The sequence below is a fragment of the Drosophila teissieri genome, chromosome 3L (assembly GCF_016746235.2).
Source record: "Drosophila teissieri strain GT53w chromosome 3L, Prin_Dtei_1.1, whole genome shotgun sequence".
Classification (NCBI taxonomy): domain Eukaryota; kingdom Metazoa; phylum Arthropoda; class Insecta; order Diptera; family Drosophilidae; genus Drosophila; species Drosophila teissieri.
Window position 1 is genome coordinate 6,783,724 of NC_053031.1, and position 27,831 is coordinate 6,811,554.

The 27,831-nt window shown below is 45.7% G+C and overlaps 11 protein-coding genes across 12 annotated transcripts; 2 read left to right on the forward strand and 9 right to left on the reverse strand.

The window, feature by feature from the left end:
• Positions 1–3,502: 3,502 nt before the first annotated feature.
• Positions 3,503–5,568, reverse strand: LOC122616832 (microspherule protein 1). The gene is made up of 3 exons (XM_043792405.1): positions 5,205–5,568; positions 4,406–5,141; positions 3,503–4,346 (listed from the first exon to the last, which is right to left on the reverse strand). Exons 1-3 carry the CDS (start codon positions 5,471–5,473, stop codon positions 3,612–3,614), a joined length of 1,740 nt encoding a protein of 579 aa, XP_043648340.1. The 5' UTR covers positions 5,474–5,568; the 3' UTR covers positions 3,503–3,611.
• Positions 5,569–5,800: 232 nt separating this feature from the next.
• On the forward strand, positions 5,801–8,616 carry LOC122617937 (protein prune homolog 2). Its single transcript, XM_043793999.1, has 4 exons — positions 5,801–6,103; positions 6,169–7,386; positions 7,447–7,557; positions 7,620–8,616. Exons 1-4 carry the CDS (start codon positions 6,099–6,101, stop codon positions 7,738–7,740), a joined length of 1,455 nt encoding a protein of 484 aa, XP_043649934.1. The 5' UTR covers positions 5,801–6,098; the 3' UTR covers positions 7,741–8,616.
• Positions 8,617–8,647: 31 nt separating this feature from the next.
• Positions 8,648–10,475, reverse strand: LOC122617944 (gustatory receptor for sugar taste 64f). Its single transcript, XM_043794008.1, has 7 exons — positions 10,368–10,475; positions 10,159–10,244; positions 9,652–10,104; positions 9,316–9,587; positions 9,111–9,265; positions 8,799–9,051; positions 8,648–8,744 (listed from the first exon to the last, which is right to left on the reverse strand). Exons 1-7 carry the CDS (start codon positions 10,463–10,465, stop codon positions 8,652–8,654), a joined length of 1,410 nt encoding a protein of 469 aa, XP_043649943.1. The 5' UTR covers positions 10,466–10,475; the 3' UTR covers positions 8,648–8,651.
• A 159-nt stretch (positions 10,476–10,634) lies between these two features.
• Positions 10,635–12,505, reverse strand: LOC122617938 (gustatory receptor for sugar taste 64e). Its single transcript, XM_043794000.1, has 9 exons — positions 12,420–12,505; positions 12,295–12,362; positions 12,168–12,242; positions 11,722–12,108; positions 11,386–11,660; positions 11,174–11,328; positions 10,951–11,113; positions 10,804–10,893; positions 10,635–10,740 (listed from the first exon to the last, which is right to left on the reverse strand). Exons 1-9 carry the CDS (start codon positions 12,503–12,505, stop codon positions 10,657–10,659), a joined length of 1,383 nt encoding a protein of 460 aa, XP_043649935.1. The 3' UTR covers positions 10,635–10,656.
• A 192-nt stretch (positions 12,506–12,697) lies between these two features.
• On the reverse strand, positions 12,698–14,344 carry LOC122617940 (gustatory receptor for sugar taste 64d). Its single transcript, XM_043794004.1, has 5 exons — positions 14,124–14,344; positions 13,882–14,076; positions 13,188–13,824; positions 12,874–13,126; positions 12,698–12,817 (listed from the first exon to the last, which is right to left on the reverse strand). Exons 1-5 carry the CDS (start codon positions 14,206–14,208, stop codon positions 12,698–12,700), a joined length of 1,290 nt encoding a protein of 429 aa, XP_043649939.1. The 5' UTR covers positions 14,209–14,344.
• On the reverse strand, positions 14,217–16,059 carry LOC122617941 (gustatory receptor for sugar taste 64c). Its single transcript, XM_043794005.1, has 5 exons — positions 15,812–16,059; positions 15,564–15,758; positions 14,872–15,508; positions 14,523–14,775; positions 14,217–14,460 (listed from the first exon to the last, which is right to left on the reverse strand). Exons 1-5 carry the CDS (start codon positions 15,867–15,869, stop codon positions 14,344–14,346), a joined length of 1,260 nt encoding a protein of 419 aa, XP_043649940.1. The 5' UTR covers positions 15,870–16,059; the 3' UTR covers positions 14,217–14,343.
• Positions 16,020–17,705, reverse strand: LOC122617942 (gustatory receptor for sugar taste 64b). The gene is made up of 7 exons (XM_043794006.1): positions 17,596–17,705; positions 17,149–17,538; positions 16,929–17,089; positions 16,597–16,874; positions 16,367–16,532; positions 16,218–16,307; positions 16,020–16,157 (listed from the first exon to the last, which is right to left on the reverse strand). Exons 1-7 carry the CDS (start codon positions 17,633–17,635, stop codon positions 16,062–16,064), a joined length of 1,221 nt encoding a protein of 406 aa, XP_043649941.1. The 5' UTR covers positions 17,636–17,705; the 3' UTR covers positions 16,020–16,061.
• Positions 17,677–20,695, reverse strand: LOC122617939 (gustatory receptor for sugar taste 64a). Of its 2 annotated transcripts, XM_043794002.1 has the most exons (8): positions 20,623–20,695; positions 19,400–19,749; positions 19,153–19,344; positions 18,887–19,081; positions 18,663–18,829; positions 18,330–18,607; positions 18,001–18,253; positions 17,677–17,927 (listed from the first exon to the last, which is right to left on the reverse strand). In XM_043794002.1, exons 2-8 carry the CDS (start codon positions 19,593–19,595, stop codon positions 17,838–17,840), a joined length of 1,371 nt encoding a protein of 456 aa, XP_043649937.1. In that variant the 5' UTR covers positions 19,596–19,749; positions 20,623–20,695; the 3' UTR covers positions 17,677–17,837. The 2 variants fall into 2 exon arrangements, with proteins under 2 accessions (XP_043649937.1, XP_043649938.1); XM_043794003.1 differs by lacking the exons at positions 19,153–19,344; positions 19,400–19,749; positions 20,623–20,695 and having other exon boundaries at positions 17,680–17,927; positions 18,663–18,773; positions 18,887–19,026.
• Positions 20,409–23,546, forward strand: LOC122617936 (FGGY carbohydrate kinase domain-containing protein). The gene is made up of 6 exons (XM_043793998.1): positions 20,409–20,556; positions 21,287–21,511; positions 21,834–22,850; positions 22,912–22,986; positions 23,046–23,264; positions 23,326–23,546. Exons 2-6 carry the CDS (start codon positions 21,326–21,328, stop codon positions 23,473–23,475), a joined length of 1,647 nt encoding a protein of 548 aa, XP_043649933.1. The 5' UTR covers positions 20,409–20,556; positions 21,287–21,325; the 3' UTR covers positions 23,476–23,546.
• On the reverse strand, positions 23,476–25,126 carry LOC122617943 (mitochondrial E3 ubiquitin protein ligase 1). Its single transcript, XM_043794007.1, has 4 exons — positions 24,959–25,126; positions 24,314–24,897; positions 24,046–24,253; positions 23,476–23,718 (listed from the first exon to the last, which is right to left on the reverse strand). Exons 1-4 carry the CDS (start codon positions 25,061–25,063, stop codon positions 23,599–23,601), a joined length of 1,017 nt encoding a protein of 338 aa, XP_043649942.1. The 5' UTR covers positions 25,064–25,126; the 3' UTR covers positions 23,476–23,598.
• Positions 25,127–25,357: 231 nt separating this feature from the next.
• Positions 25,358–27,505, reverse strand: LOC122617779 (fork head domain-containing protein FD2). Its single transcript, XM_043793766.1, has 3 exons — positions 27,135–27,505; positions 25,942–26,197; positions 25,358–25,875 (listed from the first exon to the last, which is right to left on the reverse strand). The coding sequence occupies exons 1-3, from the start codon at positions 27,503–27,505 to the stop codon at positions 25,408–25,410; spliced, it is 1,095 nt and encodes a 364-aa protein (XP_043649701.1). The 3' UTR covers positions 25,358–25,407.
• Positions 27,506–27,831: the final 326 nt, after the last annotated feature.

Consider the following 27,831-nt stretch of genomic DNA (forward strand, 5'->3'; position numbering starts at 1 on the left):
ATGATTCAAATACCCCAAGCCATTTTCGAGCCATTTTAATCGAGACAAATAAACACGTCTAAAAGTAATAACAAAATCTCCGGGCAATTCGCGATTTGAGTCAGCGAATTTAGCTGGCAACGCAAATATTTGATAGTCAAGGGAGAAAGGCCAAGTGCATAGCTTTTGATACCCTTCGCTCCGAGGGATAGGCAATATCCACTTAAAAGCGGAAGAGAAGGGGACCTAGATTGCGTTCCCTATATATGTGTGATTCATTTCGGGGCTACCCAGCTAATTAGCACGCCTTAGATCACCTACTTAGTGGCAGCTACTTTGAGACTTCAGTGTGAACAATTTAATATATTTTCAATGGAAAATATTTTCTGTTCAAAAAGTCATAAGAATAATATATAAAGAATTCTTTTAGAACGATTTAAAGTATCTAACCCCATCAATAATCTTTGAATTGACATTCGGATTGTTTTGGATTACCTGCGGAACCATTCCCTGCCCTAAAATATAAAGCTCTCGAATAGGGTATGCTGCCATATTCATAATCCATTAGAAGCCAGGAAAACGAAATAAAACAAACAAACCTAGAAACAAAACAACAACCCGCCAGCCCACACGGATAATAAAAGTCCGGCATATGATTTCTGCTGGCGTATCTATGGCCATCTGTATCTGTATCTGTATCTTGTGCTCGCCTTGTGGCTCGAATTAATTAAAAAATCAAAGTCGTTGTAATTATTTGTCTCGGCTGCAAAAAGTGTCTGGCACTCGATGGTATCTGGTGTGGCTCTCGAGATCTTAAGCCCCGAAAGTGGAGTTGCAAATTGAACTTAGCTTTTTTTGGCGCCACAGCTGCCATTGTTGTTGGTAAGTATCAAGTGCGTGGGCGACTTGGAGTCGCTTGCGTCTAATGGAGCGCTGAAATCCAAGGCCTCCCAGTCAATCCGAGTGACTGACTTGGGCTCGATAAACCGATCGTGGCGAATAGGCCTCCTATATAGCCATATATCCGATGCAGTTGACGTCACGCGGCATGAAATCATTTTCGAAAAGTAGGAGATAGGGATAAATCAGCGAGCATTCCATGAATAATCATAGACGAGTAGTAGAGATACAATATATTCGCCAGCTAGTTCAATAAACAAAGCCACACGGCAATTCAATTACCAATGCAGCTCACAGCGTCTGGACTTTGACTTTGACGACCCACGGTGCGTATGAGCGACGCGGAACAAAACTGTTTTGAGTTCGGTTCGGTTCGGTTTGGTTTGGGGGTTTTCGGATTATTTATGCGTTACATGCCGAAACACAAAGCCAAATCCGAGTATTTCACATGACGCATTCGGTTGACATGCGTGTCACTCCAAACAGAAGCTGCCACGCCCCCTCGCCAATTTGTAATTACAGGAAGAAATATATTTAATTGCCGGTTGCCAACCTAATATTTTAAATGGCAAAATTTTATTATCTTTAAACATATTAGCTACGAAGAAAAAAGGCTTTTTTATAACTATGATTTTTTTCAGTGCATCCCAAACTATGCGAGAAATTGACAATTGAAATGAAGTTGATTGAAATGCGATTAACAAAATGAATATCAAACTGCAGCGGCAATAACAACAAATGACCAACACTATAATGTTTTGTTTTGTCGGATTGAATGGAAATGAATTGAATAATCACACATATGTACGGCAGGTGGTGTAAAAAGGAGGGGGAAATGAAATTGGCATAGTTCAATTCGGCAAACTGTTCAGTAGGCTATTTTTATGGCCCCACATCGATTGTTTTTTGCCCATTTTCCTGCAAAGTCACGAAATTTTGGGGCGCTGTGACAGTTTTATTCGTATACTTTATGTAATGCAATGAGATAATCAAGGCATTATGTTAGTCGAACTGGGCCAAGCTGGGCTCAGGTGTTTCTAGCACCAAATAGATCATATGGTTAAGCTATGATCTCAGCAATCGAGCTGTGAAAGTTCTAGCTTTTGGATTAAGACACCCACGTCAGGCCAGCAGAAAATGGAGTGGACGATGGTGCTCCACTTCGGACACTTTGGAGTCCGATCTCCAAAAATAACAGCATGACCTACGCTAATAGGGAACTTGGAAGAGAAAGATTTCAAACTAATTTTAGCAGTTGCGACATCGCCGAAATATCGGAATATCGAGCCAGCAGCAACAACAAAAGTTCGCTGAACTGCACAAAAGATATAGCAGAAGTATAATAAGACAAAGCCGGGCTTCATTAGCCCTGGCATCATCATCACCATCATCACCACCATCTGACCATCTCACCAACATCGCCGAAGAAAGCAGCAGTCGCAGATTGGTCAGCGGACAAAAAAATGCACACAAATCAACGTTAGAATTTCGGAATTCCAGCGGGAACAAAGCGAAGAAAGATGGAGAGTTTGGGGCAAAATTCCCGGTACCACCACCAAGTCAAGACGGTGTAAATTGACTTTTTATAGACAGTGACAACAATTAATTATATTTTAATATGCTGCGCAGCCTGGCTTATTAGTTTATAGTATCAACAAAGTATCAACAATACAAATTAAACAGTCCCTCCATCTCCATCGCCATCCCATCCCGAACCCCTGCCCATATCCAAAACCGAACCCAGACTCGACCTCGAAGAAAGGCCGCCACAGAAAGTCATCGAACTTTCTCCGTGTTCTTTCGCCGACTAATTTCTATATTAGGTGTCATGGTCTTCGGCTGTCGGTGGTTCTATTAATTACCCCAACAGCTGGGATCATTTATAACTTCGTCGGAGTAGTCAATCTCCGCAGATCTGCGATCTGTTACAATTTGTAAGTGGAAAACCCGGGGAGTCAGTGGAGCTCCCAAGGCGCGAGGTCGAACAATTTGTCTAAACACAATCGCAAAGATTAGCAGCCAAATTGCCGTGTCAAGTGAATCTCTCAAAGTTGGGAACCCAGTGGCTCCTCCAGACGAAAGAAAAGATCCGACCCGGGTATTATACAATAGCGTGAGTCTCAGAATCTCAGAGCTGCTGCGAATATATCTGTTGCCCAATTCACCTTTGTAAACGGTGACATGCGAACAGAATGGTTATGGATAGCATGGTTAGATGGATGGAGCTGCGGATGGTGTGAGTGGTGCCCCTAAGCAGCGTCTGAGCTGTAATTAATAGCAGCTTACCAGCTAGTCGCAAATTAGCCACATGACACAGCGCCCGCAGAGGCGTAGGAGTCTGGAGACAGAACCGAGACGGTTTCTCGTGGGCGGAACTGACCCCATCCGGGAGAACTCTTAAGCTCTTTGCCACTTCCCTTCTATTTTACAATCGACGGTTGAAAAAGTCGCTAACAGCTTCCGTTCGATTGGAGGCGTTGCGATTGACGAGTTTTACAGCGTAGGCGTTTGCTTAGCACTCTAAATTACTCGAAACTTTATGCGAGTCGTAAATATGCTAACAAGTGGTAAACTTTCTATTAGCTTACTTCTATAAAGGAATATAAAATATTACAATTACAAATTTTAGTTTATACATATGTCCATATGCTTTTAATTCCAGAATTCTGTTTTCATGTTTACTAAGTACTATCATAGATTACACACTCGCATCCAGCCCGCTCTGAGCGCAACTAGTTGAGGGGATTCGATGTCTTGGCGCTCTCCTGGCGGATGGCGTTGATCAGCTCGTAGTTGACCAGGAAGGTGAAGCGCAGCCCGGAGATTTCCACTGTGCAGTTGTGACCAAGTCGGGCTTTGTTGGCGGACAGCAAAGGAGTGCCGTCGATAAAGATGGCTCTTTTTCCCTCGTTAGCTATGAAGAAGTCGCCATTGCTGCGCAGCTTAATAGTTCCCTGGCGGCGCGAGATCTTCGCAGCAGGTCCTTCGAGCCCCAGATCCACGTCCACCACACAGTCCTTGGCATCGCGACCAAATGTAATCTCCTTGGAACGCATAAGGTACCGCACATGGCGTCCGCACAAGCAGGCCAGTGTCTGGTTGTCGAACTCGGAGGCAGCGGTCGGACTAAGCACGGAATCCACCAGAACGCCCCAGCGGGAGAGCTCGTTCTCCAGCAATCGAATATCACGTTTGTTGCGTCGATCTGCCAGAGCTCGCTCCATCTCCAGAGCTTCATCACGTGGCTCGTTAAGGTCGTGCTCGAAGATTTGATCTTCTGCATCCGAGAAGCTGAGTGGTTGCTGATCTGTGCCATATATGGGCTTCACTGACTGATCCGGCAACAGGCTGTACTGCTTAAGAAGAAGCCAATGGTTTTGCAAGGATTTGGCAGTGCGAGCGCAGTAGAAAACAGAGGCATTCTTGTCCAGGAGCTCCTGGAACTGCTCAAGCTTAGGTTGTTCCGACTGTGGATTGTATTACTGATTAGAAAAAGCTTTAACTATGATGAAAATGGTTTACTTACGCTCTTAATGGTTCCAAGAAGGTCCTCCTCCTGCACGCTGTACAAAGCCTTGCGCTGAACGGACTCCACTAGTTCGGGGTGCAGGTTCCGCATGGCAGACACTGCAATCCTGGACACCGCAGGCTCATAAAGCAGCGCATACCAGCGTTGTTGCAGTTCCTGCAGAGTAAACTTGCACGAAAACTTGACGCCGCGATGGATTATCCGCAGATCGTTGGTCTGCTGGATGCCAATTATGAGGGCCAAGTCGTCAATGGGCTTCCAGCGACCCAGGTCCTTGGTGGCCATCTGTCCCATGGGACGACCATTTCTACGCTGCGCCTTTTTGCTCGCAGGACGCACAGGACGCGAACGCCGCTCGCTGGTCGTGGGGCGCTCCATCGCCGGCGGTTTGGGATGCGCTACGGCAGTAACAATTGGGGTAACTGGAAGAGGAGTGGCCAAGGGCGCAGGAGTTGTGGGCGTGGCCAGGGGTAGAGATGCAACGGTGCTGGGAGTCCCCGGCAGCAGGGAATCCACCGAGCCCGGCGTTTGGGGCGTCTCTGGCGTAGAAGGTGGTATGTTAAGGGGTGCTAACGTGGTGTGCGGCACGCCCACCAGAGCAGGATAATTCTGGGAGGTGGTGCGTGGTCTGCTGCTGCGATTGGCGTCTGTTCCGCTGCGATTTGTGGGCACTGCAATGTTGTACTCCACTATTTCGTCATCAAAACGCTTCCTTTTAATCGTCCGTGATGAACTGTTCGGATGAAAAAGGACTTGTCACTTAATTTGTCAAACTTGACATATGTCATCGTCTCACCTTCTTCGCTTTTGATCGTTTTGCAATTCTATCGGCAGATTTGGAATCGGATTTCGTATCGGTGTTGAAACGCCAACTGAACTGTTAGCTGTACTTCCTATTGTAGTTGTTGTGGCTGCTGGTGTTGGTATGGTTGTTGTTGCTGGCGACACGCCTACTTGGATTAGTGTGCTCGCAGTCGCTGTGGGAATGGTGGTCACTGTGGGGGCGTTTTGAGTGGTAACTGGCGATGCACTGGTGGTGCTGACTATGATCCTTGAAGCCTCCATCGCTATCGCAGGCTGTTTATGGGCTAAAAAGTAATTATTTTCGCGACGCACAACTCAACAGTGTGACCGCAGCAGCAGGAAAAAGTATATCGGGTGCAGGGTTACCACATCTTCGGAATAAAGTGTCACTGTGAGAAAATCATATGTTAATGCGGTTATAGCATAACTTAAATAAAAATTAACTCAACTTAAAATCATTTATTTTGTACTTAATTGGCGTAATATTTTACATTTGTGTACCCAATTATTTTTTCCAGTAACTTAAAATATGAATATATTTGTTTAATAATTGTTTAATGATTTTAAAGATAAATTGGTGGAAGTGAAAATGTCTTCGTCATTAAAAACGTTTCTATAATTTTAAAAACTGCCACTGGCCTGCCAGATCTCCATGGAAAACCGAAGTTTCGCAACACTACCACCCACACACACATTCGCGAACATCTGGTAACCTCGCTGCTGGAGCCCTCTTGAAATTTTGTTTACTGGCATTTAAATATCAGCGAATTTTGGCTAAAAAGTCTGACTTATGCACCTAGCACTGATGCCCGGAGCGACTAGATGAGTGTCTGGATGAGCGGGCTCCCGAAATTTCGCACTAGCCACACAAAATATATTGGAAACTATGAGGTAAATGGCTCTTTCCACCGAAACAAAAAACGCGACTGACTAAGATATGACTAATCGATTTGCAGTTTGCACTACGCGGAATCGGAATCTTCGCAGTCAGAGAGCAAAATGGACATCTCGGAGACGCCGACGGACTCAACGGGCGTCTCGCCGCTGGCGGATGATCTTGTGCCCACTGCGCCGGAAAAGAATATCCTGGAATTGGAGCAGGTGAAGCAGGATCACGATAAGAAGGATCTGGAGTTTAAGACGACTTCCACGCTGGACAACAGAATACTGCGTCCAGAGCTGCTGCCCATGGAGGCGATGCCACAACGACACAACACCATCGAGCGCACCCTGGCCAACAGCCATCCGCTGATGTCGCCAACCAACACGGACTCAGACTCTGAGCCCTTTCAGCTGAAGAAGCAGGAGAAACAGACGCCCAGAAGCAACTTTCCGGACGTAGTGCCCACCACGGAGACGGTGCAGGTTAAAAACAACCTGAATCAATCCCGGAACAAGCCGCAGGACGCCAAGGTTAGCTTGCTAAGGGCCAACAGTCCGGATATCCTGAGCAGCGAGTCAGATGCGGATGTGTCGCAGTACCTGGCCGCTGTGGAGTCCAACTTTCAGTCCGTTTCCCTTATGCCCAATGGCAATGGCAAGAAATCCAAGCGAACGACCACTCTCCCTGGTGGCGAGGACATATCTAGCCTGGATTCGATCTCCAATCACAGCTTCGACGATGACGAGGACATTGAGCACAACTTGGCCTCCTTAAGTCCATCGAGCTCGCTGATTGACGGCTTAGACGGAGAGGATGACGACGACGATTGCGAGGGTCCAGAACTGCTGCCCGATCACGATGACGACTTGGAACTGGACCTGGAGTTCGGTTTGGCCACCACGCCCACGCCAAATGCTCCGGCATCGGCCACGGCTGCCTCAACTCTGCCGCAGTATACGGCTGCTGAAGAGCGACGTGATTCGCGGAATTGGCAGAAGATCACATTACCGGATGGACGCACCCGGGAGATCGACATGCGGGTCATAGAGCCTTACAAGCGTGTGCTATCCCATGGTGGCTATCTCAAATCTGGCGGCCAGAACGCCATAGTCATCTTTTGCGCCTGTCACCTGCCGGATAGGTCGAGGGCTGACTACAGCTATGTGATGGACAATTTGTTTCTCTACGTAGTTAAGACCCTGGAACAGTTGGTCACTGATGACTATGTGCTGATCTATCTGCATGGCGGCTCCAATAGGCGGAACGTTCCGCCTTTTCCCTGGCTCAAACGGTAAGTTGTTCGGTTTGGTTTTTAAGAGGTTTCTAATGCTGCGTTATGTTAATGATGCAGGTGTTATCAGCTGCTTGATCGCCGACTTCGCAAAAGCCTGAAGCACATGTATTTGGTGCACCCGACATTCTGGATAAAATCGCTGGTGTGGATGGCGCGGCCTTTTGTGAGGTGAGTAATAATTATCATTGTTAATTTTGGATATTATGTAAATACTGATTTATCGATTGTAGCACAAAGTTTTGGCGCAAGCTGGTCTACGTAAAGTCCCTGGAGGAACTGGGCATGCACGTGGTCGTGGAGAAGGCGGCCATTCCGGAAAAGGTCAAGCAATACGACGCCAAGCGGCACTGAGGCCCTGCGATGCCCCAGACTTGTTAAACGCAAAACGCTAATGCAAACTTAACGCATTCATGCCACACTCGCTACTCGAGCCTCTGCATTCCCCATCTTCAATAAGAACTGAGGCAAATCCTCCAATCCGGTCGTTTGCGCTCTCTCGCTATGCTTTAATTTAAGATCTCAATCTTTGTGATACTTTATTTTTGCCTTCTCTCAGCCAACTCGAAATCCCCCCTGCATTTTTCTGTGTGAAGCGTGAAGGCGTTCAGCAAAACATCGAACAAGTTTTTGTAGTTCTTTATTGGCAGTCGTAGAAATCGTATTAGACACAGACTCATATGTGTTAGGATCCTATATATACACCCACATACATAATGATACAATGTAGTTATCGTGTAGCTTCCGCTTCATATATTTTATAATGGAACATACATATGCAACCAGAAACCACCAACCTTCCGTACATGTTACCTTTCCTTTGTAGTGGCAAACAGAGAAAACACGAAGTTGGAACAGAAGCAACACTAAAACTGAACCTAAACATAAGTAATTGAAAATCTTTAGCTGAATTGTGCATCTTATATCGCATATTGTATATTCCAAGCGTTCCAAGCACGACACTTTCGCTGACACATGAGAGACCCCATGCCAGTCGACAGTAGGTGCCCCATTTATCTCATCCACCATCAGAGTTAGCCGATTAGCCTGTAAGTGAACTAGCGACCATTCTTTGTGAAATCTACACACGGACACACGTAGAATCTCTCTAGTGGATAATGTGACGTACAATTAGGCAATGTAACCGATTGATATTAAGAGCGACATTTTGTTGGTTTCCTTTTACCGCTTTAAACAAACAATAATAATAAAGTGCAAGATGATTTTTTATTTATTATGCAATAACCACTGTGATAATCGTCCTCCTATGAGTAGTAGCTCTGGTCGCAGTCCCACAGGTCGTTGTCCTCGTGAAATTGGATGAGCACCAGTTCGTAGGTGACAATGGTTCCAGCAACCTAAATGGATATAGCATTAAACTGTATCAATAGTTTCCATTTTTCTAGACTTACGCTCAGCACCAGCTTTCTTGTGAGGTGGAAAAACTTCATGCCACTGAGGGTGACCTCATCGCTTATTACCTCCTCCGTAAACCTTTTCACCTCCGGGCACCAGGACTCCTTGGGCACACAACGTAGGTATCTCAAAGTCAACCTGGATTCGTCATGCACACTCGAGGAGTACAGTGAAACCGCCAGAGTGCGACCAATCAGGAAGATGAGCGAGAAGTAGAAGTACACAGCATGGGCCACCGAAGGCATAGTGCTATGAAGGTACATATGTATAAACTGATAAACTGAAAGCTATTAGGTTTAACTACTCACTTCAAACTCCTCAGCAACTGGACGCAAATGAAATACAAATTGTTGGAGAAGGACACCATTGTTATAAGTGAAATGGCATCGTCCATTTTGTCGCATAGTATGCATATATTTCTGTACTGAATACGACGCTCTGACCAGTAAGTGGGTGACATGTTCTGCAGGAAGTTATTGCTTTGTATAAGGGATTCACTTTGTATTGCCTTACCATTCCTTTGAAATTTCGCAAATCATCGTTGAGCTGGCGAAACTTCGCAGCCAGGCCAATGCTCACAATCATCACGAACATGTCCATGTAGTTCCATATGAAGGTGGAGTACACGTTCTGGAATTTGCCCCACAAGGCCAGAGCTGTGGTGTAGCTGGCCACAAAGAAGATCTCATCGTTGGTGCGCAGAAAGTAGTTTTGAATGGGATCGGCGGTGCGGTTGCAGAAAGAAGCGTAGTTTATAGCCGATACCATGCTCAGGATATGTTCCGCTGTGGTGGCATTATGGGTTTGATTTGCTGTGCTACATAGGATATAGTGTAGTATCTTACGTACCAAAGGATAGCATCATGCCCAGCAGCATAACCATCGAAATGGTGTGACCCATCTTCCACTTGCTCAACTGCGTCTTATACTGCGGCAGATCCTTCTCCACCGTGTGCCAGTACATCATCAACTGGGGCCACTGCCTGGCCAGATTAAGAGACACTATCAAGACCAGCAGGACAGATCCCCGGAATATGATGGGCTTAATACTGTTGAAACTAATCGGGTTGTTTAACACCTTAAACAATGACAGTCCAAAGTTGGCCAAGCTCGAGGCGATGAAGAGCAGACTGAAACAGGTGCGTATGTTGCGCCAGGAGAAGCTCAGATCCGAAGGATGTTTTCCCGTCACTCCCTTGACTGGCATCATGGCGAAGAACTCCGCCACTAGGAGCACTCTGCCCACCGCTTGGTGGAAGCTTCCATCGCTGAGGAATGCCTCCTTGTCGGCGTGGGACAGCTCTGTTTGAACTAGGATTGTTACATTTTACTTATATTAGTTTAATTATTACTTACTGGGCAAATTATTTCTTATCTCGTACTCATTCTCAATCTGATTTTTGTAGGTGTCACAGCTTTCCTGGAATGCCTTCTTTCGTGCACTAAAATATAGTTATAGTATTATACCAAGAACCAAATGTTATGTAGTTAAACTAAATAACATAAAATGTACTGGTATTTAGAGTTCGCTTCTAGGACTTTTTTACTAAGGACCCAAATCCCACCTCTCGTGAACCAAATCCAGTTTTCTAACCAGTGATGGCCTGGTCACCTTTTTCTTCAGCCGGCGCAACTTGCGCTCCAGCTTCGGAAGGATCTTCATCCTAGGACCTGCTGATTCCACTCGCAGTGGTAAACTGCTTCAAAGAATTAACACAGCCAACTGAATCGCCACCCTGTGAGTGCCCAATGACTATTAGAAACACCTGTTGTTTTGCACTTATCTATAATTAAGGAACAGCAACAACAAAGTATATATTTTGCGGACTTAACCCCCTGCCACTCCCACGAAATTCAGCTTTCGAAACAGCCGGCCACCTTTTCCTCGCCATTGAACTGCAGCAAAATGAGTTCGTAGGTCACAATTGTGCCGGCCACCTAGGGTATAGTATAGTCCTATAATTGGATATTTTGCCACTATTTTTTTTGTGGTAAACAAACCGAAATGACAACGCCGCGTGTCAGACGAAAGAACTTCATGCCTGTCAGAGCCACATTGTCCATTTGGACCTCCTCCGAAAAGCGCTTTAGCTGCAAAGTTATGAGGGATTATACAAGTTTCTGGTAGTAGGAAATATATCTTCCTACCTCATCGCACCAATATTCCCGGGGTACCAAGCGGAAGATGACTAGAGGTCGCTTGGACTCATCATTTATACTGGAACTATACAGGGACAAGATGAGAGTGCGACCAAGTAGATATACCAGTGAGAACCAAAAGTACAGGGCGTGCAGTATAGATGGCTTGGCCCTAGAAAAAAGATACAAATTACCAGATATAGATTAAAATATGAAAGACTAAACAGCGCACTGCATGCTCTTAAGGATTTTCCCACAGATGAAGTAAAGATTGTTGCTGAAGCAGAGTAAGGTAATGGTGGATAGGGCATCGTCCACCTCCTCGCACAGCTTGCAAAGGTTCCGGAAGTTAATCCTGCACTGCATCCAATAGTCCACAGTGGTGGGCTAAACACGGGATAACTTAGATTCATCAACGTTATATCCTACGATGGAAATTCTTACCAATCTAGCCTCCCTCATCATGTAGTCGTTAAGCTGGCGAAAACGAGCAGCCAGAGCTACGCTAACAGCCATCACAAAGATGTCGTTGAAGTTCCAGGCGAAAGTGCTCAGTACATTGATTACCTTGCCCACGATGCCCAGGAAACGGGTGTAGTCCACGAAGTAGAAGACCGAGGAGAAGTTCAAGTAGAGGAAACTGTCTAGGGTACGATGTGGCCATCGGGGACAGGAGTTGACATAGTATCCCATGGACAACATGCTCATAATGTGCTCCACTTGAAAAGTAACCAGTAAGTTAAGTAATTAAGTGAATAGTAAAACTATATCATTTTTTACCCAGAGAACAAGTGGTGGCCACGATGGTGATCATGTTGATGTGCTGGCCCAGAGATCTGCGCTCCCTGGGCAACTTCAGAGGTGGTAACTTGGCCTCCACCAACTGCCATGACTGAGCCACTTCTGGCCACTTTCTGGCCAGTTGAAAAAACGACAATGAGATGAGGAATATGGACAAGTAAAAGACCAGAGTCTCCACTGAATCGAAATTAAACGACACACTCGTCACGTAGGCCACCATATAACCAGAGCTGATCCCAAAACACAGGATAGTCACCAGGGCGTAATAGGTTCGCATGCTAAACCAGGTGAAGGTCAGATCCTCGGCGAACTTGGAACTTATTTTTCGAACGGGCATTAAAGCAAATATCTGTGCGATTATGAGTACTGGAATAAACTTGTATGAGAAGTTGAGGGAAATTTAATATAAGCTTATTAAATATTACCGGGCTTAATGGCTTCCTGAAAAGATCCACTGTATTTATAATCCTCCTGTCGAAACCGCAGAAGCCAAGCTTTTACTTAAGAGTTAAATAAATAATAATTATTTAGCAAATAGGGTAGAAAACTTACTCAAAGAAAGCTTAAACTGCTTGGTAGACTTCGAGACGACTCTGTATTTAATGGTTCCCAAGGTGGTGCTGGTAATCATAAGCAATCCGATTAAAATGAAAACAATCTCAACAGGATCCACCTACTCGCTGCCCACGCGCGATCTTCGCCAGAATTTGATGCGAGCTAGGCACCTGCGCCGCTTGGCAGGATCCCCAGTGGTCCTGGCCATGTTCCGTGCTCGACTGACAACTAATCCTCCGCAGACAAGTGGCAAACCCGCAAATTTCCACTCTTTAGTGCTAATTGTTGGCCCCATGCCAATTGTGCGCTTATCTGTGCATAATCTTGTGCAAATGCGAAGTAAACAGCTCTCGAAGGACTTATGGGGTATATATTAATGAAAATGAAGTGCTAAGAGGGGCTAGGAGAAAAAAATGCTCATGGAGGAGCCGGCTCCGCGGCTGCAAACACTTTTCTGCACCACGGCACCTTCCATTTGCCGGAAGAGCACCAGTTCGTAGCCCATCAAAGCACCAGCCATCTAAAAGGAAAAGGGTTTCTAAAGATAGCTAAAGATATCTCTGTTCTGGTACCCACAGCAAAGATGAGCCTGCGGGTTACAAAAAAGTATCCCATTCCGCTGAGTGCAAAGGTTTCATTGCGCAGCATTTCGCTGAGGCGCTCCAGATCATCGCACCATGGACTCGAACGAACCTCGTACAGGGTATTCGATATATCCTTGACCTCCTGGGGAATCGAGGAAGCGGCCAGCATCATGTTCATCAAGCGGCTGATCACATAGAGCAAACAGAACCAGAAGTACAGCTCATCCATGAAGGCTCCTTTGACTCTATATTTTGGGTGAAAATATTTTGAATATATGAGATATATAAAAGCAGTTTAGAACTCACTGAAAACTGTGGTAGACTTGGACACAAATAAAGTACATGTTGTGGGCGCAGCAGACCAGAATCAATCCAGACAACTCCTTGTCGTAGAGCTTCAGCAGATTGTCCAGATCCAAGAAGTCAGAACGCACTTCCTGCCAGAACTCCTTGGCCATGGGCTTTCCGAGATTCTGGCGAATACGCCAGTGCAGTTGTTGGAAGCGAATCTTCAAGCCTCGACACATGAGAAACAGGAATATGTCGCCAAAGTTCCAGACAAAAGTCATCGCCATGGTGTTCCATTCTATGAAGAACACCATCCAGGCATGGTAATTAACAACCGAGAATACCTCCTGTCGCTCCCGCAGAAAGTAGTTCTCCACGAATCCCACTATCAGATTGCAATCCCGAATCTGCACATAGTTACTCCAAGCCGCACTTCCCACATAGGTTAGGTGTTCACACAGAGCACACACCAGCAGGATTAATGCCCAACGCCTTAGAAATCGACTGAAACTGAGTCCTTCTTGACTCGCATAGCAGGGCTTCAGAAAGATTCGTTCACATAGCGCGGTTTCCCGGATGATGTGGGGCCATTGACGGGCCAGTTTTATGAAGGATCCGAAACAAAATATGCAAATCACACTAAAACTTAAAGAACCTGCGGAAAATTGAAGGAATGGTATATAAGCAAAATAAATTGCTAGATAGATCTTACCTATGGTATACAGCTGAAGTCCATCGTTCAGCACAATCTTAGTTGAGAGCATGAAGTCAACGATGACAAAGGTGAATGCCACCACGAAAAACAGAATGAAGGGAGAAAACCAGCGAAAGCGAACATTTTCCGGCTTGCCAGTGGGATTTATCCCGGAAAGCGGAAATACGCCGAAAATCCGGGCTACGATGAGAACTGGAAGGGCAAGGTGAGAGATCTGGCCAACTGAGAACCCAACTCACCATTTCCAAGGGTATAATGCAGGGTATTCTCCTGCACTGACCGCTCCATTTGAAGTCCATGGACAGACAAATGGCTCTTCAACATGGACGTGATAATTGAGACACTTGCGACCAAACATTTCAGACACGCATTGTATTCATAGATATCATCGGACAGGTGATTGATTAGGTGCGATTAAAAATACAGAAGGTGCACGTGAATGCATATTCGAAACTACAACTAGGAGAATATGCTCTTGGAGGAGCCAACGCCGCCCTCGCAAAAGCTCTTTTGCACCTCGGATCCAGCCATTTGGTTGATGAGCACCAGTTCATAGACCATCAGAGTAGCAGCCATCTATCCATATATTAAGTTGCTTAAATTGCACTAAAATACACTTATTTTTCTGGCCAACTTACTGCAAATATTAAACGTCTGGTCAGCAGAAAGTATCCCTTGCCACTGAGGGCGAAGTGGTCGGATAGGAAAATCTCATTCAGTCGCCTGAGCTCCACGCACCAAAACTCAGTGGGTATTTCATACAGGGTGTAGGAGATCTCCTTAGCCTCTTGGGGAATGGAGGATGCAGCGAACATCATGTTTAGTACGCGAATGATGACATACGACAAGCAAAACCAGAAATATAACTCATCCGCATAGTTGCCCTTGGATCTGAAGCAATACAATAGTTAGGAATGTATACCATTGGTATTCAAAATAATATTTTACACATATATAACAATCATTCATTCAATCCAATGAACTCACTGAAAGCTATGATAAATCTGCACACAAACAAAGTACATGTTGTGTGCACAGGACAGAACTATTAAGCCGGATAGCTCCTTGTCGTAGATGCCCAGCAGATCACTGAGGTCCAGGAGATCACAGCGAATCCTCTGCCAGAACTCATTCGGCATTTGCTGCCTCACATGCTGCCGGATGCGCCAGTGCATCTGCTGGAACCGCACCTGCATGCCGCGGCAGATGAGTATCAGAAAGATATCCACGAAGTTCCACACGAAGGTCATCGACAGGGTGGTCCACTCGATGAAGGGTATCCACCAGGCGGTGAAGTGCATGATCAGGAACAGCTGCTGGCGCTCCCGCTGAAAGTAGTTCTGCCAAAAGTTCGCATCCAGCTTGCACTCCACGATGGCCAGGTGATTGTTGTACAGCGCACTGCCCACATAGGTGGAGTGCTCACACAGAGCGGCCACCAGCATGCAGACTCCCCAGAGGCGAAGGCGACTGGAGTAGCCACGTCCATGGCTGCAGTCGTAGGCTGGCTCCAGGAAGATCTGCTCGCACTCCGCCGTCCGACGGATGATGTATGGCCAGCGGCGGGACAGCAGCAGGAACACCCCAAAACAGAAGATGCAGATCACGCTGAAACTGAGGGATCCTGGATAAGGAAAGGATTGCTGGTCAATAAGCTATGGAAAATATAGTGAGCTCACCTATGGTATAGATTTTCAGACCATGATCGAACACCACTTTCGAGGACAAGGCGCAGTCCACGATGGAGAAAACAAACAGGATGAGAGCAGCAAGCAGCGACAAGGATATCCAGCGGAAGCGCACCTTCTCCGGTCGAGAGCTCGGCCAGACCCCCGCAACAGGCAGGACTCCAAAGAACTGGGCTACAACCAGAACTGAACCATATCCGAGTTATTATACCACAATCCCTAATCCTTAACTCACTCACCCGGGCCGATGGCGTGCTGAAGCGTGTTTTTGGTGCCACTTTGACCCGACTGCTGCATGGCTTGGCTGTTGGGCAGCAAATGGAAAAGAGGTCCTTCAGGTCGTAAGGACACGCCACAAACAAGGGGCGTTTGCCGAACTATTTGCAGATTAGGATCTCGCGAATGCGGATTCGGTGCGGGTGCATGGGGCGTGACACTTATGACTAAATGTGTTCTTGGAATGGAGATTCGAGTGCTAAATTCCAGGATCTAATATTCCCTGCAGTATTGAGTCTTTTGCCTAATGGAACCTTGGTTAATAACGTCCGATATCATGAGCTCATAGGTGATAATAGTGGTGCCCATCTAGATTGGGGTGCATACGGTCACAAACATGAGTTGTACTATTTTATTGGACAAACTTACGGCCAGGACGAGTGAGCGGGTGAGGTAGAAGAATCCGCAGCCGGAGAGTGCTGTCGTATCATTTCCCAACTGCTCACTAAAGCGCTGAACCTGCGGATAAGCTAATTTCCTTTTAGATATTACCTATTACTTGTAAAAGATACTTCTACCTCTATGGACCAAGCTCGGGAGGGCACATCCCGCAAGGCTGTGACAATCTTCCGTTCGTAATCGTTTATGGAAGAGGCCACGAAAATAGTTAGCAAGGTGCGAACCACGGCGAATCCCAAGGAGTACCAAAAAGCCAGCATCACTAGGAAGTCCACTCCAATGTTTCTGAAACAGAAATATATAAAGTGTTTTATTTCAACTATGTATGTATATAGGTTTCTCCACTCACTTGAAGCTGTTAAACAGTTGAAAGCAAATGAAGGACATGTTGTTCCCGAAGGCCAGGAGCACCAGTGGCGCTATTGCAGCATCCAGCAGATGCACCAATCGCTTCAATGCCAGATAGTGCTCCCGAACCTCAGTCCAAAACACCGCGGGCATCACTTTCCTATGAACGGCAGCGATTCTCCTGTAGAGCTGATGAAATCTGGCGGCCAAACCAATGCCAATGCACATGATGAAGCAGTCGGTGAATGAGCGCGGATAGGCGATGGTCTGGTTAACCCACTGAAAAATACTAGTTTCGCATTATAGAGTTAGATAGCCTTCAAGGACAACCACCTCTAAGATGGGCAGCATCCAGAAGTGGTAGGGCAGGATCATGTAGAGATGTGGACGCTCCCACTTGTAAATGCTCTCGAAGTAGGTAACATTGATCTTGCACTGCGTGCGCTCCATGTTGCTCAGATGGAATGAGTTGCCCAGCAGGAGACAGTGCTCCACTTAAAAGGATGTTTATAAATTGAATGTAAAGTAATTATTAATTTAAGTAGGAATTCACCCAAAGCCGATGACATGACAATGGTGAACACGATGTAGATGCGCCTCTTTATCCGGTACTCGCCGTAAAAGCGATAGGGAACCCGCAGAAAGAGCTGCTCCACTCCATGCCAGGTGCGCATAATCCTGGGCCACTGGATGGCCAGTCTCCAGAAGAAGAGGTGCTCCAGAAGGCAGACTATGTACAGCGAAAGGGTGCTGGAGGTGTGAAAGTTGATGGTCACATTGATGACATAGTTGATGACCGCCCCGAACTCGCTGAGGTTGAGAATCACAATGAGAACGGAGTAGAAAATGCGAGGCGAGCACCAACGAAACCGGATATCCGCCACGTCCAAAGCGCGGACATTGCTAACCGGAAGTAGGCCGTAGATTTGCGTAATAAAGAGCACTGCGAAAATATTTTATTCAATGCTTAATCAGAGAGTGAGTAAAGTGATAGCCACACCTTTCGAGACCGCCCGATGGAATGTCTCGCCCTGCGGCATGGCCAAACTAGCACTAACTAACCAACCAACTTGCCAATCTGGCGTGCGAAGTGCCCTCGATATTTCCAAGGGGGCGTGGCCGTTTTAAACGATTTACCAACTAAGTATTTACAACTAATAGTGGTGCCTGTCACATTCAGCTGACATGACAAATGAGTGGGTTTGGGGAGTGGGATGATGATGTGGTGGCCGTTGTTGTCCATCAGGCGCACAGTGGCTGCAGTCCTTTGCGTCGGTTGGGTTCATCGAATTGCAAAAGGACCAGTTCGTAGGTGACAATGGTTCCAGCCATCTATAGTAGAGGAGTAAAGGAAACACAGAGGTGTGAGCATAAACTGGCATTTTAATGCATTGGGTGCACTCACTCCAAAGAGCAGTCGTCGGGTGAGGAAGTAGAACTTTTTGCCGGAAAGAGCCACCGTCTGGGTGGTCATCTGGAATATCAGGCGCTCCACCTCCACGCACCAGCTGCGACTGGAGACCCTTCTGAGGACTCCGAGTCCTCGCTTGGACTCCTCATTGATGTCCGCTGCCGTGAGGAACACAAAGGCCGTGCGTCCAATGAGATAGAGCAGGGAGTACCAGAAGTATACGTAGTTAATGGGCCAACGTAGTTTGCTAATAAAATAAAATGGAATATACATATTTATAATAACTGAATCTATGAATTGGAAATATTCCCTTGGTTACTGACTTGAAAACGTTAAGGAGTTGGTAGCACACAAAGTACAGGTTGTTGACACAAGAAAGCAGAATGAGACTGGACATGGCACTATCCACAAACTCCAGTAGCTCGCACATCTTGACGTAGTGCTCCCTGATTTGGATGAATACGGACTCGCAGACCTCTTCGTGTTCCAATTTGCGAATTCGAGCAGTTATTTGCTCGAATCTGTAGGACAAACCCTTGCTAATCATCATGATGAACAGGTCCATGTAGTTCCACACAAAAGTGAACGCTCCGTTGATTAACTAATATGCAGGTTCTTTAGAATACATAAAGTATTTTTTGGTAAGAGGGACTTGCCAGTACGAGAACAGCGATGATGGGACTGTAAGGCAGCAGTTGAAACACGTAGTCGTAGTTCGTCTCCATGTAGTTATTAAAACTGGGCTCGGTAGTTATGTTGGCGCACATCTGAATGCGGCGTGTATAGCTTAGAATAGCAGATACCTGGTACAGAGCATGCTCACCTAACAGTTAGAAGATAGGTAGTTTAGTACAGCATCATGATATAGATAGAAACTCACCTAAGGACAAGCCAATGATAGCCAAGGCAGCCAATTGCACCCGACGCGAAAGATTCCTTCTGGGTACTTCATACGGTGGCTTGGTAAAAACCATTTCCGTTCTGGTCCAGATTCGCACGACTGCTGGCCATTTTTTGGCCAGGCGAATAAAAACCACATAGGCCGCCAAAACACAGCCAAAGAACACTAAACCCACTGCCCATATTTGTATAATATGTTAACTATTATATATATTAAATAAAAAAATGGTATTCGACTGATCTTACCAAAATTCTTAGCTGTTATGCCAATTTTGATGAGGTGGGTGAACATGCTCAAAAACAATATGGATGTGGCTGCCATAAAGATCACGGTGACGAGCATGGGAATTGACTTATAGGCAAATCGAACCCGGCGGGGATTAGATTCTCGGATACCCACCAGCGGCATTATGGCAACGCATTGCGCCAAAAACATCACTGCATCGGAACAATTATATTTAAATCTTGGTTTATAATACTGGTTTAATCTTACATGGAAATACAGCTCTATGGAATAGATCCAAACTGGCATAGTTGGGCAACTTTTCGCTGGCCAAGACATTGAATGCCAGATTGGAATCCTCAACGAACTTCGGTGGAGGCGTTTCCGGTTTTGCCAAACTCTCCACCTGCTTAACGCCATTATCCTTGCTGGGAGTTTTTCGTATGTTCAGAGTGGGTCCTTTCATGACGCTGGTCCCTTTTGCACTGACACGAAAGGCGAACTTTCCGTATGTCCACGGTTTGTCATGGGCGGAGTTGAACCCTCCACAATGGATTTGGCTGCACCACGGTGTCCGTCCGTCCGTCTGAAGTGCCACTAATTAAGGGCTTTGGCCTGAGCTAGTCCGAGTATGTAAACAACAATTATGAGACACTCCAATGTAAGTGAAATATGTGGGCTCAAACTGGAGCATATTGAGGGATTCCGATGTATCCGGCAGATAGCCATTCGTTGAGCTGCTAAGATACATGTAACCAAGAATTCCCTTAAAAAGCACAGATACATATTTCATTTTGTATCGTTTTTAAGCGATGTATTTAAGGTTTAGTTTGTCCACTTTTAGGCTGAATAATATTTCGTGAATCAATTTTAATACAAATTTGCTTCCGCAGTGAAATAGCTACGTATCTCCGATGTTAATCGAGTATTGATTGATATTGCGAGTGAAGTGATACGAGACCAGTTTAGATACTACGTTGCCCATCTATAAATATGCGTTATCAATGTTTCTTTAAAACGTAACTTCCGATTAGCTTTATAACAGTTAGAACAGCCTTGACTTACATTTAAAATGTTATAGCAGAATACGGTTTACAATACACTGCATTTTAATAGTTTTTAGAATCATTACTGTTATTAGGAAGTGCTTCAGGCCACTCAGTTGTTTTCAACAGTTAAGAGACAATCGCTGTTAGGCGCGAATACCTAGTGATCATATGGGAATAGATCGGATGGATGGGATCCACTCTGGGGGCTTTGGGGCAGTGGCTGAGAGCAGCTCGTTGCGACTGGTTCTGCGACAGGTGTCGGAATAAAATAAAAGCAAAAACATTCGTGTGCTTTTTGTTTGCGCTGATAAACAAGCTGCGCATATGAACAAGCAAAGCAAAATATTGCTCAAATAATTGTTTGTTCAAAACAATCAGGTGTGCCTTTTATCATACTAAAAGTTTCCAATTTCTAAACAACAAGCTGTACGCGCTTCTACTTACAATTTTCGGTATTAAATAATTTAATAAGTGGTTTAAGTTTAAATGCTCTTCAGCTTTATAAGATGCAGCAGAAGTATTGTGCACAAGAAAATAAACAACCACAAATTACAACTTATGGTAAATGTTAAAATATATAAAAAAGTGCCCAAAAGATATAAGCTTACTAAGATTCAAATGAGTTACCAGAAACATATGACATGAAACAAAGAATAGTCCGGATTTGAGATCTACTAATGGTGCTTAATGAACTGGTACTTGAATTCATTAAAATTAGTTGTGCGGCTCTGAAGTTCTGAAAACATAATTAAACCAAAAGTGATGTACAAAATACTTATCAGAATTGAATTTGTGTAGGATTCTCTGTATTTATAACCTCTCACAACCTTATCGACATTTGGGAATATAAATATCTCACTTATTCTGTGGCACATTAAGATATTTCATAAATGTAGCTCGCTCACACATACGTAATCAAATGGGATCTTTACAAACCGGTACTTGGACTAATTTACACGATTGCTGGGTGCTGGGTGTATAAGGTCTCTAGGCATTCGCATATCAGGTTGCTTATCAGTTCGCGTCCGACGCTCGACGACTTCGCTTCGCTTTTGGTCTGGGTTTTGGGTTTTCGCATCGAGCCAATAACATTTATTTGACCGCCAAGGTGATTAGAGGCGTCTGTGACGGAGGCGGCGACTTGGAAATGTCATCCGGACCGTTTTTTGTGGGCGTGGACGTGGGCACGGGCAGTGCGAGGGCTGCCCTGGTGGCCTCCGATGGGCGTGTCCTGGAGCAGGCGGTGCAGACGATCCAAACCTGGAACCCAGAGCCGGGCTACTACAACCAGTCATCCGATAATATATGGCAGTCCATCTGCCAGGTGGTGAAGGTAAGCCTTTAGTGTACGGAAGAGAAGTACAGATCCTTTCTGGGTTGGGCTTATAACCAATATAGATTGATCTTGCACTGCATCACATAATCAAGTAATTAGGTGAATTACTTAAACATTCTCAATAAATTTTGATTGGTAACGATGATTTCTAAATACAAAGAAAATGTTCTAAATTAAATGAATCAAAAAGTAATATTTTTAAAACTTCAATTTGGCGCTATAAACCCAGTAATGATCTTATAGTTGCTCCGTGCGATAACCTCTGTCGTTTGGCGACGTTTCTCGCGAAGATTAGATTAACCCAGTGCCGATTTTACAGAAAGTCATTGGCGGCGTCGATAAGTCAGAAGTCAAGGGCATTGGCTTCGATGCCACCTGCTCCTTGGTGGTTCTGGGCCCCCAGGGATCGCCGCTGACTGTGAGCAAGTCCGGTGCGGCGGAGCAGAACATAATTCTCTGGATGGACCATCGTGCCGAGCAGGAAACGCAGGAGATAAATGCCTTCAAGAACCCGCTGCTCAAGTATGTGGGTGGTCAGGTTTCGCTGGAAATGGAGGTTCCCAAGTTGCTGTGGCTAAAGAGGAATCTCTCAAAGACCTTTGGGAATATCTGGAGGGTCTTTGACCTGCCCGACTTTCTGACCTGGAGAGCCACTGGTGTGGATACCCGATCACTTTGCTCAGTGGTGTGCAAGTGGAACTACGATGCAGCGAATGGCAGTTGGAGCAAGGAGTTCCTGAAACAGGCCGACTTGGAGGAGTTGACCCAGAATAACTTCGAGAAACTGGGCAGTGATGTCCAGCCTCCTGGCCGCATAGTGGGCAAGGGACTCACTGCCAAGGCTGCCGGGGAACTGGGCTTAGACGCCGGCACTGTGGTAAGCACCTCTCTAATCGATGCCCATGCTGGCGCCTTGGGAATGTTTGGCTGCCGCTCGAAGGAGTCCAAGGGTGCCGACGATGTCCAGGGTAAAATGGCGCTGATTGCCGGTACATCCACCTGCCACATGAGCATCACCCGGAAGGCGTGCTTCGCACAAGGCGTTTGGGGTCCTTATCAAGATGCCATCATTCCGGGTTACTTCCTGAACGAGGGCGGTCAGAGCATCGCCGGACACCTCCTAGATCACGTCCTCAAGTCGCATGAATCCTACGCTGAACTGAAAGCCAAGTTGGTGGAGGATAGGTTTATCTACCAGCATCTTAATAAGTTGCTGCCGGAACTGGCTGCAGCTCGGGGATTGAGCCAGGTGGGCTGTCTCACCCAGGATGTCCATGTCTGGCCGGACTTGCATGGCAATCGGTCGCCCATCGCCGATCCCACGCTGCGAGGAGTGGTAAGTAATACACATTTTATTAGATCTGTTCATGACTGACAGGAAAAATGATTGCCTTCAGATTACTGGTCTGGATATGACGCGCGGAACTGAATCTCTGGCCATTAAATACTTGGCGTTCGTTCAAGCTCTGGCTGTAAGTTGCATACTTATCATTTAGTTAGAAACTATGATATTTATTCGATATTGTTCTAGTACGGCACACGTCACATTATCGAGAACCTCTATCAGTACGGTAGAGCCCCGTTTCAAACACTACTTTTCTGCGGCGGATTGGCCAAGAATCCCTTGTACGTACAATGCCATGCGGATATTTGCAATCTGCCCGCTTTGATTCCGGATGAACAGGAAATGGTTCTGGTGGGAGCTGCTGCCTTGGGTGCCGCTGCCTCCGGACACTTTGACAGCTTGGAGGTGAGCTTAAGAATGGCGTACAATATCTAACTGGTTTATAAACTACTTTTTGTGCTCGCAGAGCGCCTCGAAAGCTATGGGTGGCACTGGACAGCTGGTAAAGCCGAACCCGGACACCATAGAGTTCCACAACCGCAAGTACAAGGTGTTCCTACAGCTGCTGGAGAACCAACGCCAGTACAGGCGCATTATGCAGGGAGACACTAAGTGATTTTATGTTTTCGATGTCAAGACTTTCAATAATTTAAAATAAATGCCGTACATGAGCATTGTAACAAAATATAAGGTTGGTGCACACAGGTACAAGGTGATCTTGTTGGCATTTGGTTGGTTCCTAGGCGATGAAGGCGGCTGCCTTGGAGGCGATGCTACCACGACACACGGGGCAGGTGGCGGAGATTTTCTGGGCGCAGTCCTCGCAGAGACACACATGACCACATGGCAGTAGGATAATCTAGAAGAAAGACCATGGTCATTAAAGCCAGATATTGCAATCATATTAATATTGCATCACTACCAATACTTTTACTTTGATCAAGGTTTATGGTCATGGGATTGTAAAAACTTTACTACAATGCGGACGTTTGGTGGTATTATCTTAAGCATTTAAAATTATATTTCCCTTATCTTGGTGGGCACTTTTTATACGGGACTCATTTGATAAACTCATCAAATATCAATTCAAGTAGGGAAACTGAGTGAATAATTTAATTTGAAGATAGGGATACCCAGGGGATAGCATTATATAAATTCGCAGTTCAAATTAAAGGGTTGTATTCACCTCCTTGGGATTGGTGGAGCATACCACGCAGAGTTGATCCTGGGACAGCGTGTGAGGACGACTCCTCGCTCTTCGTTCCCGGCGCTCCGTCTCCAGGCGGTCGCGGATTTTGGCCTCCTCCCGCTCCTGTTTCCGTTTGCGGTATAACTTTTTGGCAATGAAGGCTACCAGGAAGACAGAGATGGTGCTACACACAACCAGCTTAAGTCTAGAATGGATTAAGTAGAAAGCATTAAAAGTATACATATACAGACGGAGCACTACCCACATTGTCGTTGCCTTGGCATCTTCGAACCGCTTGATGAGCGTGGACTTGGTGGCAGTGGTCAGGAAGAGGGGTCCCTCATTGGAGGGCTGCATGCGCAGCGTATTGCCATCCAACTCCAGTTCACCTATAGCGGTCAGGAAGCTGCCTTCCCTGAGAACCTCCTCCGTTGTTTGCAATCCTCTCTGGCGCACTCCAGAGAAGAAACCAAACACATGGTCGAAGAGCGACAGATTCGAGGGCTCGTAGTTGTCGTAGACCATGTCCACATCCAAAACGGCGGCACTCAAGGCGTCCACAATCTCCACACCATGGTTCTGGTTACGCAACTCGAAGGGCATCTCGTTGGCGGACTCGTGCAGCAATTTGTGGTGCTCCGTCCAGAAGCCGGCGAATCCCCTCGTCACCCTGTGCTCGTGCAGCTTCACAATCTGCAGGACGCCACTCACACTGGGCACCAGGGAACTCCTCAAAGGCACGCCGATGGGGGTCACGGTGCCCCGGATTACCGCATATGGTATCTTCTTGTCGCGCTGCCGCTCCACCACCGACTTCAGCTCCCCATCGATGTTGTATTGCGGCGCCGCCTGAAAAGCAGCAGCATCCACTCAATAAACGCGTCCCAGGCCATGCATCACGTATACGCACCTTGAGCACCTGGGCAGTTCGCTTGTAGTGCACGTACTCGCGCGCGCACAGGCCCAGTATAAGTAGATCTACGCCCAGTGCAATGGATTCGTGTAGGAATTCCATATTGTGTTATGCTTATTATTTACTTTACGCTACAGAAACATATGTTAATTTAGTGTTGCTGTGTTTCCGATTCGTTCCTCGTAACGGGTTCAAAATACTAAATTGCCCTGAGGAGCGGAACTGGTTCATTGTAGTATATTCAGTAGGGTGCATGGTCACTCTAAAACAATACTTTTATATTTTCAAATCTACCGCCAAAGGTAAATAAGTTTAATTCCATTTTGTGTGCAATTAGGTAAATATTAATGCAAATCAATATATATTTTAAAACTCAATCACTGTTGTGTATTTTAAGCAAGCAATTTATCACTAAATTCAAATAATTAAGCCCAGAGCTGAATTTCCTATGGCTTGCCAATGATGTTGTCGATGGTAAACAGCGTGGTCTTTGATCGGTTGCTGGCCACTGGACTACTCCGCGCAGTATCCTCCACCTCCTTCAGTCCATGAAAGGCGTCACCAAGGACAGGCGCACCCGATGAGCTGGCTTCCCGGCGATTCAGCGGAGGAGTAAAGGCGCTCGGGGAATGCAGCTCCTCATGGAGTTCCATGGGGTTTGGCAGTGCTTTGCTGGAGCTGGAGGAGGCGTCCACATCGTCTGGGCATTCCCTGATCTTGGGCAGTGGTCGGATACCCCGGGTCTCGTTGTTGAACAGACTGTTGAAGCCCAGGGACACGGACAAGTACTGCCTGTGCAGATCCGTAATCCTGTCGGAGTAATTTGGCCTCTCGTTGCAGAAGATATCGAAGTCACTCAGCGGTTCGCTGGACGACCGAATCTCGGCTGCACTATTGTTGCCATCGTTGGTGTCCTGAAGGTAAATTTAATGCGAATTAATTATACTGTTCATGTTTAAGTTTTAAAGTGTATTTTATACCCTTACGGATTCCCTTTCGTAGCGATTTGGGTGGCCACAATGCCTCTGCCTGCGCGTCCTCCTCCGGCGGTAGTTTCCCTGCTCGAACATATCCGATGCGGAGGAGTCCAGCATCCAGTAGCTTCCCTTCCCAGCACTGTCGTTATCCTCAATGGTGTTCTTGTCCCGTGGAATCTTCACGAAGCAGTCGTTCAGGGACAGATTGTGGCGGATTGAGTTCTGCCAGCCCTGCTTGTTTTCCCTATAATAAGGAAATCTAAAAAATAATTGGAAAATTAATATATTTCCCAGAAAATCTTACACTTATTAAAGAAAATGGGAATAGAAAACAATGTTTTACCGACGATGCTGTAAACTTGAATACATTTATAAATGTCCATCAAAAAGTATTTACTTCAGAGTTCAACACATCTGAATATCTGAATTTGTATATATAAAAATCATTTTACTATCCGAAAAACTTGCTGTTGATACACATCTTATTAGCCCATATCTATATCCTCCGTTGGTTTGTTTAAATCCAGCGATTCGAAACAGCAATAAAAATAATATTTGTTTATGTTGATAAAGAAATCGGAAATATTTAGTTTACAAACACATGAAGTCATTGCTCATATTCTTGTTTTTTAAATTACTTGCGATCCAGTTATACATATATCTGACCGCCATTTTTTATGAATTTGGCTCACGCAGGAAAGGAAAAATATGCAAATATATATTTTGTAATATTTGTTAAAGATATGACCAATAAATTGAAGTCAAGAAATGAAACCATTTCATATGGAATAATTATCAAGCAATCTTCGTAATATTTATATATATTATCACATTAAGAAAATAAATTTATGCTTAATATATCACCGACTTAATCCCAGTTGTGGCAAAAGTTTCGTCAACTGTTTTGAAATGAGTCTGGGGATAACAACTTCTTGGGCTTATACAGATACTCGGAATGTTGCGGTTGTTTATTTTGGCATTTGATTTAGTCAAGAATGCCATCTAAATTTCTCTTGAGTTTAGCCGAAGCAGAACATTTATTATTTTGGGATTCAAACAACAAGAGCTTTAGTACAATATATGTAGAGACTTTTGAAATTGTTCGTTGCTGATAAGTTTTGCGTGCGAAATTAGACTTGATGATAGAGCAAAATGGGTGGAGAGTTTCAAGATCTCATAATTATATCTTAACTTACTTATCCATGATGAACTTGTAGATTCCGCTGAGAGTCAACCGCTGGTTGGGCGCACTGCTAATCGCCATGGCAATGAGGGCGATGTAGGAGAACGGAGGCTTCTCCGGTCGATGGGAGTTGTGCAGAAAGGATATGGGCAAGCCCCAGATGTTGTTGTGCAGGGCCAGGAAGCTATCGATGCCCTGGTAGTAGAAGGCCGGCGAAAACGATCCGCACATCAGACCCTCCATGCCCGCACCTCCGACGGCACTTGGTCCCAGTGGATTGGGCGACACCTGGGTCCTGAGATAGTCCGGGTTGGCGAGCAGGGAGTTAACGAGCTCCTCATTGTCCGGCAGCATGGATCCATTGGCATAGCAAGACGGTAACATTTTCCAAGCGTAATCCCAGTAACTTGATTTTGAAGTTTACTTATATTTTTCACTTCTTTGTATCACTCGGAAACCTTGTTTCGATTATCACTTCACTTTAACTTGGTAAACTATGGCGTATTTATCCTGTTTTCCGGAGAGCTATAACTTCCGATCTTGTGGGTGATGCGAGCGCGACTGTGGACCATGTGTTGCGTCAGCCAAGAAGTCCGATCGACTAATGAATGAACTCGGATACGCAGATCACTTGTAATGCCTCATCCCACAACCACCATGGGTGTGTGTTTTGGGGAGAGCAGCGCATTGGTCTATAAATATAGGGATAT